The sequence below is a fragment of the Biomphalaria glabrata genome, chromosome 13 (assembly GCF_947242115.1).
Source record: "Biomphalaria glabrata chromosome 13, xgBioGlab47.1, whole genome shotgun sequence".
NCBI classification, from domain to species: Eukaryota; Metazoa; Mollusca; class Gastropoda; family Planorbidae; genus Biomphalaria; species Biomphalaria glabrata.
This window is the reverse complement of record NC_074723.1, coordinates 12,140,910-12,158,710: the sequence shown is the minus strand read 5'-3', so window position 1 is coordinate 12,158,710 and position 17,801 is coordinate 12,140,910. Positions and strand designations below refer to the sequence as shown.

At 35.1% G+C, this 17,801-nt stretch overlaps 1 protein-coding gene across 6 annotated transcripts; it reads right to left on the bottom strand.

Moving 5' to 3' along the window:
- Positions 1–1,657: 1,657 nt before the first annotated feature.
- On the bottom strand, positions 1,658–8,694 carry LOC106065883 (2-phosphoxylose phosphatase 1-like). Of its 6 annotated transcripts, XM_056008721.1 has the most exons (8): positions 8,564–8,694; positions 7,475–7,516; positions 7,174–7,346; positions 5,938–6,108; positions 4,996–5,124; positions 4,786–4,863; positions 3,591–3,804; positions 1,658–3,167 (listed from the first exon to the last, which is right to left on the bottom strand). In XM_056008721.1, exons 4-8 carry the CDS (start codon positions 6,023–6,025, stop codon positions 2,171–2,173), a joined length of 1,506 nt encoding a protein of 501 aa, XP_055864696.1. In that variant the 5' UTR covers positions 6,026–6,108; positions 7,174–7,346; positions 7,475–7,516; positions 8,564–8,694; the 3' UTR covers positions 1,658–2,170. The 6 variants fall into 6 exon arrangements, with proteins under 6 accessions (XP_055864696.1, XP_055864699.1, XP_055864700.1 ...); XM_056008724.1 differs by lacking the exon at positions 7,475–7,516; XM_056008725.1 differs by lacking the exon at positions 7,475–7,516 and having other exon boundaries at positions 8,643–8,693.
- Between the last annotated feature and the right edge of the window lie 9,107 nt (positions 8,695–17,801).

Below are 17,801 nucleotides of genomic sequence, written 5' to 3'. Positions count from 1 at the left end.
AAGCAAAATTCTGTGGCTAAGTCCTAAATTAGTAGCTTTTAGTTACTAATTTGTCTGGTCTGATTTTTTTTATACCTAAAAAGCACATTTGGTGGTTACTTAACTGTGAAATTCAACAAGACAATAATTGAATAAGAACTCACCAATTTGTTTTGTCCTACTATACAAGAAGGACATTAGAAACTTCATGAAAAAAAAATGACTTGAATGAATTATTATGGCCTTTGCTGTTAATACTGATAACTGACACATTTTTTAAATAAGTTCAGAAAATATATAGAAATAGGATTGAATTTGTCATCACAAAAACAAACAAAAAATTCAATGACCTAATAAATGGTGAAAACACAATCTATAATCAAGCAATGAGATGATGGAAAGTCAAGCTATTAAAAAATTATACATAAATCTTTTTAGAGGTTTCAGAGGAAAAACAAAATCATGATAAAAAAAATACCCAATAATATAATATATACATACATAAAACAATTTATTTGAAAGTAATTAGTAGCAAACGTACTTAAACACTAAAAATACAAGTGAAGATATTGTTTTCTAGAATTGAATTAAATACCCATATTTTCTATCCTCATCATCTTAAAAGGAACTTTAAATTTTCAAAATGGACTTTGGCCACATTTCTGCAAAGATATTTTAGTTTGAAGTTATTTACAATAATAATAATAATAAGGATTGTCTTCGAGTCCAAAGACAAATGAGGAATGCAGTATTTCTTGTGGTTACGCAGCCCCAGCTGTGACATACAAGTTTTGCCACTTCCAGGCATAACCGTTGTCCACTTTAAAAACCGGCTTAGGTGCCAACTTGCTTTAACTGACATAAAAGAGAGCACCTGGTTGCATGCAACTTCGGAAGGAGACAGCAAGAGGTCACAAACAAAGACTGTGAGATACACATTTGAGTCCAAAAGAAAATCTACTGCCTAGGACATAGATGGCGAAAAGAAAATCTAAATTGAAGCTATTTATATGATGTCAAAAAAAGTTGCTATGGACTAAAATATTATTTGAAAATGGTATCTCACTAACAAACAACAATGCACTCCAGCACGGGTCATCCAATACAGCTCCAAAACAGTGGGTAAGTTTGAACTATTAATTGACAATCACCAAATGAACAGTGTAAGTAAAACAAAAGTAGTATGTAATAATGAACTTTGATTGGACAACATGTGCAACAAAAGCCTATAAAAATGATTAAATTCAGCAAGAACAAACTAAGTTGTAAATGGTCAATAAAGCTAAATTTAGCTGTACATCACTCAAAAAATGGCAGTGTTATAGCAACCCATTTAAAAGAGGCATACTTTGTTTATTTTAATGTGGTCATAACCTGTAAAATAACCAGCGAAAAAAAAATTGAAACTGAAGAATATAAGTACACATACTCTTTGGTTCTCAAGAAATCTTTCAACAGCTGTATTACATACAAAATGTAATAGAATATAAATGATTAAAACACCTTTAGAAATGATCCAGTAAATATTTGCTTAATAAGCCACTAAAGTTTCAATGGCTATCAACCGAAATATAATAGTAATAATAACATACACATGTTGTGACATGATTTACAAGTATTGTATCCATGACTGAAGTAGTCCAGAGTTCAAAATATTCACTCTTCTAATGAGTAAAAACTTGAAAAAAAAAAACTGTTCATCATCCAATACAGCTCTGTTACTTTCATACTGTTAGAGAGTCCATCAAGGTAGTCATGCAAATCTACTTCTGTATAAATGGAGACACAATTTTGTTCACTAGAAGATTTCCATTCTTGTAATTATAGAAGCGCTAATTGCAATGAATACAAATATTAAAAATATTCCTCCTTTAATTCTATTTATAATGATATTTAATCAAAGTGTTAATGAAAAAAAATTTATTCTATTTCAATCATTCTTTAAAAAAAAAAACGAGTTAAAAATGATATGTTTAGAAACATTAATGATTATCTAGAGAAGATAACATAATTAAAAATATACACCAAAATTAATTCTTAAACTAACAACATAATAAGTAAAAAAAAATTGTTATGGAATTATGGAATCAAAACAAATTCACATTTTTCATAAATCATTAAAAAAGCAGTTTAAATATAATTATCACAAGTATATAGTTTTTTTTCTTTTCTTTTAAATAAATGCCTGTATTTACTGTGACTTAATGCTAGCCAAAACAGAATGACACAGCTGATCAAATGTGTAGTCACCAAAATATTTGAAGAAATGTTCCAGGTTACAGAATCCACCATTGGTTAACCCCTTACAAAACACAACCTCTGAAGTAACCACCTTACCATTCTGCAGCACACGGAAGAAATAGTCCTTAGAGCTCAGCCTGCTGTAGAGTTCAAACACAATCCTAGTTGCATACCCGGGCCAGAGGCCATCTTCCAGACCCAAAGTAGCAATTAGTGGAGACACTGTTGTGTCATGACCTGAATAAAGGTGGAAGCTTGGACCACTGCCATTATGAATAGCCATTTCAAAAGCCGACACAATTTTCTTGAGCAACCCAAACATAGAAACTTTTGCAAAAGAAATGTACTTGGGGCTTTTATTTAGACAGTTACTGAGATAGTCCACCGGTTCCCAGACTGCCTCAATGTCTCGTGATGTCAAACAAATGCGGTTAGCATTGCAAGGGAAATGAGCCCTGTGGCAAGCAAAGCTGCTCAGTCCGTCCATCAAGGATGTGGGCCACTGCAACTTGTGTTCCTGAATGCCCAAAATATCACTCAAGTGGCGGGTAAGATTTTTGTAGCGTTTCATCAAGGACATGTAGCCCATCTCAGCCCTGCACTCCTGACCAGCTCTAACATAGACATTTTCTAAACCCTGGCAGAAGCAGGTAGTTCCCACAAACTTGTACTCACAAAAGTTTATATTGTTTGCCCGTTTCAAATTGATGTTGTCAAACTCAAACTTGTGGAGCAGTCCATAAAGAAATGCTATGGCACTTTGATATGTGCGGGACACTTCGGTGCTGTAGGCAACAACTTTGTCTTGCCAGTTGTTCTCATTAAACAACTTGTGCTGGAAATGGTATCGCTCACTGAAGTGAATGCCATTTAGTACATGCTGAATAGCACCAAGTCCAGTCAACTGGCCATCAGCACAAACAGAGTGAGCTGGATACATACCCCACCTGAAGTAAAACAAACCAATGTTATCACGACTCAGCATGAAAACAATAACTACACAAATCATAAATGTTAATTTCAAATTCAAATTTCAATAACAAAGCTACAAATTCTAGATGTATTTAAAAAATGAAATAAAGCTAAGTTTTGTGAAAAGTTAAAAACAGTTTACTAGATTTTCAACCTAACATTAGAAAAATCTTTTAAACCAATACTTATTTCTATTTCTGCTTTTAATTTTTAATTACCAAAAGCATTATGTATGTAACAAGGATATTTTAGTTAACTAGTAAAGTCAATAACAAGTTTATATGATAGAATAAACTAATTTCAACAACTGAATCTAGAGTAAGTACTACTTTTCAGACGAAAAAAAGCTGATACTAATTATTTATTCTAAAACAAAATCAAATAAAATACAAACTTACATTTTGAAAGGGCTCTCTTTTGATCTGTCCTGGGACACTGAGGCCATGACATGAACATAGTTGTACAACTTGGGCACATGAGCAAACTGAGTGACATCTGTCAAGCAGCTGATGTTCTGGTGCTTTCCATCAGGTAGTTTTGAAATGGGTGAGCGGTCACCATGGCGTATGACAACATGTGCATTCAAAAGAACATAATCTTTTGGCACTAAACCTGAAAAGAAACAATGACAAATACAGTTATTGACACAAACCAATCTGGCAAGAGTCAGATATTCCAAGGACATGTATATTTAGTCTCTACCAAGAAAGCTTAAAATAACTAATGAAATTCTAAGTTCATTTTTTTTTCTTTCAGTTCTTGGTCTTTCAATATCTTCAAGACAAATTTAGGTAGAGTGTTATAAAAGGGACAAAAGGGAAAGATGAAGGCAATCAAGGTTAAATATGCAGTATTTTCAGTAAGGATTTATTTATTAATTTGTATAATAGTGTGTCATTACTCTGAAAGAATTTATTTTGCCTATTCTTTCTTCAGTAAATTAAATTATAAGAATTTTTTAAATATTAAATTTTCAATCATGTTTTTTGCAATCTGTCCTTACAAACCTGCAATCTACAAGTGTGAAAGTCAAAAGATCTATAATCCCTACAGTCTAGAAAACACACCACACCAGCTTGACAATAAATAAGTTCAAAGATTTTTTTTAATACCATGTCATGAAGCAAAGTAAGTAAAGCCATGGAGCATTTCTTTTTGTTTAGTTTAAAACAATACATGAAGAAATAAATCACAACAAAAGTGTTTACAAAAACTAGCTTAGCTCCCTTGAGAAAAATATTTTAGGAAATTAAAATAATCCATTTGCCAAGTTCACTAAAACTGGCGGATGACTCCATTGTAGAGAACCTAGATATCAATAATAATGGCAATGTCTTCAATTCTGAAGATTAAGGAACATTTTGAGCTTTTTAATTTTTAACCTCTATATTGTGAGTCTATTAACTTATTTTTCAAAGGTGTCAGAAAGTGTTATTCCTTCAATAATGTCTTGTAGGTGTCAAGATGTTTTCCTGCTTGACCTGGGACAGCTACACAAGTATTAATAGTTAATGACTGAGACTCAGCAGCAACCCTTAACAACACAGAACCTAAAATTGATTAACTTAAACATTAATGAGCTGAGAAAATTACCTTCTTCACCAGAAGGCTCTCCACGGGGATGATTGCAATATTTGGCTATCCTAGCAACTGAGAGAGGGGGTCTGGCATCTGTAAAATAAGTGTAATATCATTTACAAGCAAGTGTGAAGAAATATTGTTTGATCAAAGCAATTATCATTAATAAACCTCAAAAAAAATACCAGTGCCAAAGTATAAACATAAAATTAAAAAAAAAATAACCTTCATGCCTGTGCCCAGAATCATCATACCAATCTATCTCCATCGTTTTTGGTTTTTGTTGGATTCGCTCACTGACTCTTGCGAAAGGATGATTTGAATTTTCACTGTTTAAATCTCCGCTGTAAATTACTGAGGAATAGGATCAAGTATCAAGTTTTATTTCAACACCCTTACAATATTCTTATTCATATCTATTTCTAGAAACATTCTTCAATAATTCTTCTTCTTCATTCTCAGTATTGTGTTCAAGGGTTTAGATGACTAAACCAATATCTGAGACGAACTGCGCAGTGGCTTTCCATATACTTTTTCTTTTACAGGGGGTTATGAGGCCATTGTATAGGCCTCTTGATTTATAGTAGGTTTACTAAATCTGATATATTTTGATGGGTTTGATCATAGATCACCCAATATGCTAATGGTTGAAAGAACTGGCAAACCTTGAGTCACCTGCTCCTTGCATCTGATTTGATAGGCAAAACTGAAACTTGATCCTATTTTAGAGTATTGAATCTCAAAACATAGAGAGGATCACATTTCATTAATTAGGGAAGAGAATCAGAAAACAGAGCAAGATAGCATTCAAGGTTATCTCAGACTCTGAAGAAATGCCTCAACTAGTCCATATCTGTGTAGTGAGTAAATTATTCTTAAACAGCAGAGGAAACATGCTAACAACTTTAATTTTTATTGCTACCAGTAAAAAGTTGCTACATTTCTTCTATATCTATTACAACCAGATTTCTCTACAAATCTATAATCACTTATACATAGAATCTACCTCATATCATATTACTGGTTCAAATAAAAATCAGACAAACTCACAAATCAACAATATTATTATCACACTGGTCCACCCACACAGGTCACCAAGCATATCAGTATACCACAACCTGTATATATATATATATATATGATGACCTAGTTTCTATTCATACTTACGTTTAAAAAAAGTAAAAATAAGTGTGATAGTGCCAATGATTATAATGTTCCGCAGACTGAGCAAACGATTCAGACGCTTGTAAAACATTTTAGAGCTCAAGAATTAATCCTAGTTACCAAGCTCTTAGAATATTATATTCTCTCCCATTACCAAGGCTGAATAGTTGACATCTATTGAAAAATCAAAAGCGAAAATATATAATATGAAAAATAAATAATATAACAAGAAAAACAAAAATTTTAAAAAAATTACAACGCTTTTATATCAAGAGTAATTGTATCAATTACTTTGGACCAGTCATGTAATTAGATACATGTGTGATTGACTTAGACATAATAAATCTCTGTGATTAAAAAGTATTTTACCAATTGTTTTTGTTTAGCTTTTAGCTTTCTCAATGCACTATGATCCTGTCACATGTCTGGACCAGTTGGGAAAGGGGGAGGGAAGAAGGGGGTATCTTGGTGAATGTTTACATGATCGTTTTTTTAAATGCATAAAAAAAAATGCTTGCTCAGAGCTTAAGAGTCCTCAAGGGGACTAATTCATCTTATACCACCACATCTGTCTCTCTTTCCATGGTTCAAGATACCAAACAAAATAATTAATTACCAAAAGTTAATTAACTAATTGGTTAATTGTTTTTATTGATTCTTGTGATGTCAGGTAAAAGATTTAATTGTGCACAATTTCAGCTTAATCCAAGATTGGGTAGGGGGAAATAATGTGTACAAATGTTTTCCCATACAGACTGACAGAGTCAGTTGATAGAAGTTTTGTAAAAAAAAAAAAAGGAGAAATATTTGTAGTTAACTTTACTGTTAATTGATGAGCACTACCAAAAAGCTAGAATGTAAGTCATTTTTTACTACAAGAAACATGTATGGAAATCAGTTCAAGCTACCAGCTGACTAATTAATTTTGTACTACAGTGAAACAAAGAGCCAACAGGTTACAGAAGTTTGGTCACTCACATGTTACATGTGTTTGGACATCTTAATCTATAATAAATTGCCATATACTGTAAACTTGATATTGGCCAATGCAATGGGGGAAATGTCTAAAACTATATATCTATCATATTTATGTATGGAAAAAAAATTATCTTTATGTTTCCTCCATTCATTGTTATTTATTATTTTCCAAATATTCTGGATAAAATAAGTGACCTAAGTGAAGAAGTGTAACTAGTGAGCCTAGTGTCTTAGACTGAGTGGTGTACTGTATAGACTCACATCACTCAGTAAATGTTTGTAAAAATGTTTCCTATCTAGTACAGATGTTCCTTCAGAATTGAAGATAATCTACATCCTTGCCCAAACCTTTTGCAGGATGACGGTGGATGGCAGCAGGCAGGATATGAATAGAGTTAGATAGAGTCTACAGACTCTTCAGTAGTATAGACGCACTGTAGAGTAGAGAGATGACATTTGTGACATCTATTCAGAAATTAGATAGACCTTTATGAATATATATAGATTTACTAGATCTAGTAGACTGTATTGAAAATACAATAAACATAAATAAATAGGTAACCTTGCTAGAACAAGTATACAGAAAGGATGTTTGGGCCATCAGCTGGAAACAAACAAAAATGACAATTATTGACACAAAATAGGCTTATAGATAACTTATTTATCTGATGTTGTTGTCTATCAAAGCAGAAAAGAAGTGATCTGAAATGGTTTAAAAGCATAGTAAAGGAAATATGAAGGGGCAGTCATGTCTGACAAAAACTAAGAATGAAACAGAAAAAGGTGCTATTATTTTTATTGTAAACAAAATTACTTTTCAGTTTTATCTACTTGTGAGTAAATCCTCACCATAGAAAGAATTTGCAATTGAATGGACCTCATTCACCAATCGTAAACAAACAACATTTAGCCATGTGATTTTATATATATATATATATATCTTCTATACAAATTATGTATATTCCATAAAGGCTGTCACCTGATACGTATTTTTCATTGTTTTATCAATATTATGACGTGGCTAAATGTGTTTATTTACGATTGGTGAATGAGGTCCATTGTGTAACATACATTTGATACATATACTTACAATATTCATTAATATAAATATTTTAATACTGTTACAAATGTTTAAAAAAAAAAGTTAAAAGACAATATTTGACAATATCATGAATATGATGACAATTAAAATGTTTGAAATTGAAAATGAAATCATTCTGATTCTGGTGTCTCATTATAATTATTGTCTGCAACATATATTTCATATAATCATGTAATTAATAATCTATCTAGACTCTAGATCTATAACAATGAATACAAAAAGAAACCGCCAATGGAAAAAAAAAACAACTTAGTTGCCTACAATTTACAATATAAGTTTTACACGTTACGGTTAGAACAGACACACACAAAAATCTGTTTCCGATGGTATTAGGCTATAATTAGACACAGGCGACCCCCGGTACAATTATGACATTGTAAAATGATTGTTATTGAAATTATTCGACCCCCGGGCCCAGCCCAAGCCCAAGCAAGGAGGGTAAGCGAACATAGTCCGTGAGTCACACAGGTTAAGAACCCCTGATCTAGAATCTAGATCTAGTTATTCTAGTAGAGGTACTGGTTTGAAAATTAGTCGGTAATTCTTTACGAGCTCAGATAAAAGACAAATGATCTCTAGATCTAGACAGCAGACTATTCAATCTAGATCTAATTTAGTTCTACTCTACTTGTACTGGGAAAAACGGATTCTATCGTCATGCATTCTTGTATAATCGAAGAAACGGAAGTTTACCAAAGGGGGATTAGCTAGAAATATAAAAAGTGTCTATGGTCTGTGGCAGCGGTTCTTAACCATTTTAGCTCCGCGACCCCCTAATACAATTTTCACTTGGCGGCGACCCCGACCATAAATTTTCGTTCATAAGCTTAGGTAACTGTGATTTAGCTAATGTTATGAAATCGTTATCAAACTGTAGATCACTGATGTTAATTCCATTGTTAGATACTTAACATATATAGCAAGAGCTTTATTTAATGTTAAATAAATTTACGCTTCAATTACAAAAAAAGTGTATCTTTTATAACTTTCATTTATTTACTTTTTATTGCGTGTTTATAATCTTAATGTGGCATACATAAAAGACAATTTAAGAAACATTGCTAAGTTTGGAAAACGTACCGTCTTTGACACAATAAACTTAAGCTTCACTATTGTTGCGACAGTATTTTCAAACACGCCAAAGTTACTGCAAAGGTTGAGCTTATATTTATTTCACTAGATTAGGAATTCATTCCTGCATCAAGTTTATTTCTGTATTTAGGCTTGATAACGAACAGGCAGAAAAATCATGATACACAATGATATGTTGTTGTAAATGGATCGAAGAGGATGTCGCGAAAAAATTTCAAATTCAACAGAATGACTGCAAACAAAAGATTCAGAATTCTATAACTGACATTGATGAGAAATCATGTTTAGCTGCCTTGCTATTGGTGTAATGCTTGTGGAAGTATATTTGTTGCTAATATATATATCGATGAATCATACAGTGAGTTACGATGCATTCTTATAATGGTGACTCATTCTGTACCAGACATTTAAATCCAGCATCATCTGTGCAGACACCACAAATATTTTTCCAAGAGGTCTTTTACTTTTCCAAATATTAACTTTGTCAATTACACCACTTGCTGCAGAGGTCATTTCAAGAAGTTTGTATAGAAACTGACCTTTATAATCGCTATTATGCATATATAAATATGTAAAGAAAACCAGACGTAGGCCTAATTGTGAACAATTCACTACGCCTGTGGATTCATCAATCTTGATGCCTAATATTGAAAATGGATAAGATATCATATTTCACGAATTACCTGATTGATAATATCATGACATGTCAATTTTTGTTCTGTAAGCAGCACTAGCGGATCCAGAACTTTGGAGTGGGGGGGGGGCGATTTTTTTCCAAACCCTAACCCTAACGCCCAGTAAACCCTAACCCTACGCATAAACGTGCATACAGCGCGCGCGCGCACACACACACACACACACGCACACACACACGCACACACATATATATGTATATATATATATATATATATATATATATATATATATATATATAAAAATATGAGAATAAAAAAAGCAGCATTTCTCAACCTTCGGCGAAAACCAAAACAACTGGGGCAGCGCTATAAGGTTCTCTGGTGAAGTTCGGGGCGAAGCCCCGACGCCATAAGCGTTTTCTTGCTTTTTTCACTGCAGAAACGCATTCTCCTGACAAGTACAGCTCATTATTCATCAATGGAGTTCGGGGCGAAGCCCCGACGCCATAAGCGTTTTCTTGCTTTTTTCACTGCAGAAACGCATTCTCCTGACAAGTACAGCTCATTATTCATCAATGGAGTTCGGGGCGAAGCCCCGACGCCATAAACGTTTTCTTGCTTTTTTGACTGCAGATACGCATTCTCCTGACAAGTACAGCTCATTCTTCACAATGTAGTTCGGGGCGAAGCCCCGACGCCAAAAGCGTTTTCTTGCTTTTTTCACTGCAGAAACACATTCTCCTGACAAGTACAGCTCATTATTCATCAATGGAGTTCGGGGTGAAGCCCCGACGCCATAAGCGTTTTCTTGCTTTTTTGACTGCAGAAACGCATTCTCCTGACAAGTACAGCTCATTATTCATCAATGGAGTTCGGGGCGAAGCCCCGACGCCAAAAGCGTTTTCTTGCTTTTTTCACTGCAGAAACGCATTCTCCTGACAAGTACAGCTCATTATTCATCAATGGAGTTCGGGGTGAAGCCCCGACGCCAAAAGCGTTTTCTTGCTTTTTTGACTGCAGATACGCATTCTCCTGACATCTACAACTCATTACCCATAAATGAAGTTCGGGGCGAAGCCCCGACGCCATAAACGTTTTCTTGCTTTTTTGACTGCAGATACGCATTCTCCTGACATCTACAACTCATTACCCATAAATGAAGTTCGGGGCGAAGCCCCGACGCCAAAAGCGTTTTCTTGCATTCTTCTCTGCAGAAACGTATTCTCCTGACATCTACAACTCATTACTCATAAATGGAGTTCGGGGCGAAGCCCCGACGCCAAAAGCGTTTTCTTGCATTCGTCACTGCAGAAACGCATTCTCCTGACCTAAAGCTCATTACTCATACTATTAAAAAACGACCTTTCGAATAATGTTGTACTTGAAAAATATTCTAATTTGAATTTATAGACCCATAATACATTGCAAATAAAACCGATTTGTTCCTTGAAAAGATAGGATACCCCACGTATTTAGATTTTTGCTTTGAGGATCGCCGCCGAAAAAAAACTTATTCTATAAATAGTATTCACGAAAACTCTAGCATAAATTGTGAGTTATAGTCCCAAATTTAATTAGCTAGAAAAATATCAGATTGAGTAAAGGTTGGGAAAAGGCGACTATAAATGTATTTTTTTCGGTTTAGAAATCATCTCAATCATGACTCTTATACTGAAAAATTTCGTTTGAATTCTAACTTTTCCAATGCAAAGTCTTTCTTAAAATACTTCATGTGAAATTACAAAAACTCTGTCTGGAAATGGGAATGGCGGTAGAGTGAAAACGATTAATCCTCGCTCCTTTACTAATTTCTGCTAAAGATTGCATTTGGCATTAAAGAATAGGTATGTGGCGACTCGATATAAGAATTTAATTTATAGTATATATAAATTATATTAGTGACAGATTTTTTTTAATTTTGTAATTTCTTAACTATAATACAAAAAGAAAAAGTATTGATTTGTCCGATGGGGGAAATGCGATTGCATGTATCGCCCCTCCCACCTGGTACAACCCTTTTTCATTTAAATTTTCTAATGATACAATTTGAGATTAGAGTGTGGTACGACATCTTTACAATGGGTCACATATCAATACGTAGTTTATATTATATAGATATTCAACTAATTTTATTCACAAACTAGGATTCTCCACAAAAATAGGACCGCCCCCCCCAGCACTCAGAGGGCTTGAATGGGGAGGGCAGTACATGCAATCGCCCCCCCCTCACCCCACCGAATCGGCCAAAATACCAGAAAGGGGGCGACATAATATAAAATTTATATATTAATTCAACTAATTTTGTTCACAAACTATGATTTCTCAATAAAAACGGACCGCCCCCCCCCACTCAAAGGGTTTAGGTGGGAAGGGCAGAAGAGGTATTCGTCCCCTCCCCCCACCAATCGGCAAACAGGGAACGACATAATATAAAGATCGATTAAAATTTCAATAACAAGTTACAAGGATATAGATATTTAATTGATTTTGTTAGCAGGCTGTGATTTCTACCAATAAATTGGACCGCCCCCCCACTCGAAATTTAAGGGGGGGGCGGGATTGATACCATCGCCCCCTCCCGACCCCACCAAATCGGCCAACATACTAGAGGGGGGGGGGGCGAAATAATCTAAAAATAGGTTGAAATATAAATAATTAGTATATATTTTTAACATAAGTAATAAATTCGTATACAAATTGTGTGAATGCTATACTAAAGTTCGTCCGTCCCCCCCCCCCGAAGGGGGGGTCGGCCGAGTGGGGGGGGCGATCGCCCCTACCGCCCCCCCCCCCTGGATCCGCCAGTGGTAAGCAGTGTCATTAGATAATGAAGTAACACAAAATTTAGTTAAGAATTCGGCTCCAATCATTACTCGAGCAATGTCTTTGGTCCCTGGCAATATTAAGCCTAACCCTTGGTAATAGTGTGAGGTTTCATGGCTGTGGCAATTCTGAGAGCCACCAAATAAAAAAGCTTCAAGGACTGCTATGTTTTAATTATGCTATTTACCATCCGAGTCAAGTCAGGATTTCTCGACTTTATCAGCCTTCAAAACTAACATACGTTCTTATCGGCAAAGCTTGGAAGTTTAATTGGCCTCATACCTAAGGCAGAGAGAACTTCATTACAAATGACGCAATTGTCACCCCCCCCCTTTTTTTTAGTTTATTAATGCTTGGCGATCGTTTCATAATTTGTGGGGTAATAATGTAATTCTAAGTAATGTCCATTTACATCATTATTACAAATGTCTATGCAGACCAAGCATGCTACGAATAAGCTTGTCACAACACGTTAAAAAAAGTCTTAAAAAAGCTTCCGAAAAATAGTAAAAAAAAAAAAAAAAAAATTCCGACGGTCATAGGCGACCCCTGGCAAATGGTCATTCGTCCCCCAAAGGGGTTGCGATACACAGGCTGAGAACCCCTGGGTCTATGACCTTATCATAGAATATGTAAATATATAGCCTATGCATGGTCTATGGGTCTTAAAAAAATATGTAGACCATAGATATGTAGATCAAGCATATAGGTCAGTGGCAGTCTGTGCTGTAGTCATTTTATTTCAAGAGACGAAAGCTGAGCTGGTTTGGTCATATTGTAATTAAGACATGTCATGTGGATACAAGTTGATACAATTACTTATTATACCTAAGAAAACACGAATCAATAAACAAAAATATTCAATTAGTCAATTAATTATTGGTAATTTATTATTTTGTTTGATATCGAATAAAGGAAATAACTTGTACATTATTGGTAGATATAGTTTTTAGGACGAAATTCTTCCCCTTTAGAAAAGCTTTATTTTATTTTATTATTTTTTTTTTAAATTTTATGGAATGACAACACTCTCATAATATAAACAAATAAGTAGCTTCTTTAATCAGCCATCATGGCTCACGGAATAGTTTCCTCTTAAGAATGGGCATTGCTCTTCCTGCTATATACAATATACCTAAATGGGAGGTAATATACAATATTATATGTGTATGTATGTGCGTTTCTGTAAAGGGACATAATATTGCATCAACACACACCATTGATTGAAAACTGTTATTATGAACAACTGTATGAAGTGCACTTAGCGGTTTCGAATTGATCTTACAAATACGTATGTAAATGTTGGAGAAGTACCTTAATGGAGGCTTACTAGGAGTTTCCAAATGAAAATTAGGAACATGAATTAAGGATCAAGAAGAAAACGCAGAAAGGCGGTACGTACTTATAAGTTATTGATCTAGTGTATTTAAAGTTTTCTGAAAGGGGAACTTTACTATATATAAATATATACATTTATATTTTACTAAAGAAAAACAAAAAGCATTATTCTTTCTTAAATTATATAAACCTAATATCCTTTACATTTAGAGACAGGTCTCAATGTAGGCCTATTGGTTTAAAAGTGGAGTATTATTATGAAAACACGTCACATATAAAGGCTCCTAATTTAAAAAAAAAATAAGGTTGGCTTACAGAAAACAAAATGTAGCCAGTGCTTCTTAACTTTTGCAAGTTGCAGTATATAGGATATATATATATATATATATATATATATATATATATATATATATTGTACAGTGAGATCGGATTTTCAAAAACCTTTTCTACCTTTTTTCAGATCTAATAAGCTTGAAAGATGGACGGATGCACGGACGCAGACAGACCACACAAAATTAATTGCCGCTATAAATTACAATTAGGCCTACCACTAATTTATTTACCTCTTTCAAGGATATATATTATCTTTAATTAGAAATATAATCCATTAAAATGACAATATTACAGAATACTAAACACTTCTCAAGCGATATTTTGGAAATACTCTGAGCGACATTCTTAGGTGTAATGTGTTAAGACCTGGCTACGTGACCAGGCTCCCTTCCATGGCTCTAGACTTACATAAATAATAAGTGTCAATAGACTTGTGTTTCTACCATGGACACTTTGCCTGCTGTTAAGCTCACCCCAGTAGGATTTGCACGCATGCCATTGGACTGATGAATGAATAATAAATGGAAGGGTGATTCAATTGATTTAGCCGCAAAGGCTGCCATAGCAGTACGGTAGCTGTTTTTTTTTTAAAGAACTAATTATAGCTAACAGTTGGGAAAAAGTGACACTGCATAAGATCCAAATGGAGATATAAAGGAAGGGTCCCTGAGTGCAGATGCCATACACAACAGTAGTAGAAAGAAGGGTGAAAGTGCAACAGCTCCTGGTGATTACAGATGCCCAACCTGTGATGTGTATCAAGGATTGGCCTCTTTTGTCACACAAGAAGTCTCTCGATGTCAAATAATTATATCTATAATTAAAAGTCATTATACACACACGCACACAAAGTATGACGGCATCCTTAGTTCCGGCAGGATAGAAAAGATTTCGCGAAAACACCGAACGCTTGACGAAAATATTTTATTTATTTATCAAGACATGGAATATGCCGAGTTGGTCAGATATTTAGAAAAGTGAAGCGATTTTCTGACGATGAATGCGAAAAAAAAAATGTTTGCTTGTGGTGGCGGAGAAAATGTGTCCTAAAAAGATGACAGTTGAAGCCGCCAGCCTTAATCGCATTTTAATTACAAGGCGAAGATAAAAAAAAAAAGGGGGGGGGAGAGAATGTTCAAAAGTCTCTTTTCTAAATAAGGGACAAAGCTTGTTTCTAAATATTTTCTATCGCCGCTGACATCTATTCGTAGAATCGTTATTTTGTCTTTGCTATACAGAGAGTAATTTAAATACAGAAAGTTCCGATTAAAGAAGTTAATCCCCCATTGTTAGGAGAAGCTATCCAGGGCTAGCGCTGTACTGCTGGTTGCTGTACTTTCGGTGATCTGATGTATGTGCTGGGACAGAGTTATGGCTGACAGCAGATAATGACATTGTCTTACGTTTGTAGTATGGTTGAATTGTGAAACCGCAAGGTGCGCATTACTTGTTACACTCTTTGTTTAATTAACTTTTTTTTTAAAATCCCCAATATCTATATTAAGTATTCATATCAACAAAGTTTGATTAATACTGTCACGAGTCGAGTCTGTGACCTATTTCGACCAGTTTCTAGAAGCTCGAGTTCAAACCAGTGCAAGTGTCCAGCGTAAACAAGTTAATTTTAGGTATCCAATCAAAGAAAGGGGTTAAGGAAAAAAATAGCACACGTCAGCTTCTAGAAGGTCAAAGTTACTAAAATAATTAGGGAAGAAGTTTCCATGATTCTGGAACGTACGATCAAAGAAAGTATAAATAAGGGGGAAGTCAGTTAGACGGGGTCCTCGCATAGTAGTAGTTCTTGTAGAGCGATGGTCCTCGCATAGTAGTAGTTCTTGTAGAGCGATGGTCCTCGCTCGGTCCTCGATTAGTAATAAGTTTTGTGATATTAGCGGGTCCATTAAGTAAAGTTTTAGTAGTTGAAGTTGAAGTTATACTAAGTGAAGTTTTATGTATCTTAACGTTTTATTTATGAAGTGTCAAGTTGTTATTGAATTAAGAAGTTAATTTGATGTGAAAGTTGAAGAAGTTATTAAAGAAGTTTGAAGAAAATACAGAGAGATGTTTCTTTCTTCATTTCATTGAATTGTCAAGTTTGATAATATAATCCCCGGCAAATGTGATCGTCACAAATACCATCATTATCATCCACTATATACATTTTAAATGTCCATTGTGTTAACTATTTCATCTATACCCCAAAGAGATATTCGGTCATTTTAATGATATTAATAATAATAATAATAATAATTTTATTTATAAAGCGCTGTTAACAAACAAAATGTAGGCTCAAGGCGCTGTAACAACATTACAAACATAAACACAACTGCCGAAATAACAGTTAATCTAAAAAAGTTTTAAACAAGTAGGTCTTAATGTTCTTCTTAAAAGTGGTATAGCATGTTGTCTGTCTGAGATCAATGGGGAGTGAGTTCCAAACCTTTGGTCCGTGAACTGAAAAAGCACGCAGACCGTAGCTTTTGAGGGAGAAACGTGGCACTACTAAAAGCGTTGAGTCCATTGAGCGCAGGGTTCTCTGGGGGACATATGGAGTAATCAGTTCGCTAAGGTACAAGGGCATCTCATTGTTATATATACACTGATGACAAAGTGTGGCGACCTTGTAATCGATTCTCGCTTTCACGGGAAGCCAATGGAGCGTGCGCAAGAGCGTAGTAGCAGAATCTTGTCTAGTTTTTTTAAGGACTGTTCGAGCGGCGTTGTTCTGTATACGTTGCAGCTTGGCTATTTTGTCATCAGGTATACCTGCTAGCACGGCGTTGCAGTAGTCAAGGCGGGAGAGTATGAATGCCACAGCTAGCGTTTTTGTTGACTCCGTTGTTAAATATGGTCGGATCTGGCCTAATCTGCGCAGCTGCAGATAAAGACCTTTGCAGAGCTGATTTATGTGTGGGTCGAAAGATAGTGTTGAGTCGAAGAAAACTCCAAGATTCCGCACTACATGGACAAAAGGAACATGGCAGTTCGTGATAAAGAGAGAATCTGTGCTTTCAACTTTTGAGACATTGTTCCTAGTGCCAATCTTAATTATTTCTGTCTTGTCTTCGTTCATCTTGAGTTTATTTTCAACCATCCAATCGCTCACCCTTGCAACGGTACCACTGATATTCTCTGCCAGATGGGACACCTCTGAGGGTACTGATGAATCGTATAACTGTGAGTCATCGGCAAAGAAATGGTATAAGATGCCGGTTGGCCGTATGACACCGCTGAGTGGATATGTGTACATAGTGAACAGTACTGGGCCTAGAACTGATCCTTGGGGTACTCCGTACTTCAAAAGTAAGCTTGTTGATTCCGTCCCGCTAACAACGACACTTTGGGTGCGTTCCGTCAGGTAGGATCCAAGCCACTTTAGGACGACTCCTGCTAAACCAAAAGTTGCAGAGAATCTGGCCATCATAATTTCATGGTCTAGCGTATCAAAGGCTGCGGACAAGTCCAGCATAGAAAGAATTGATATGTGGCCTTTGTCGGAATTGTGAAGTAAGTCGTTTAGTACCCTGACCACTGCTGTCTCTGTGCTACGGCACTTCCTATATGCA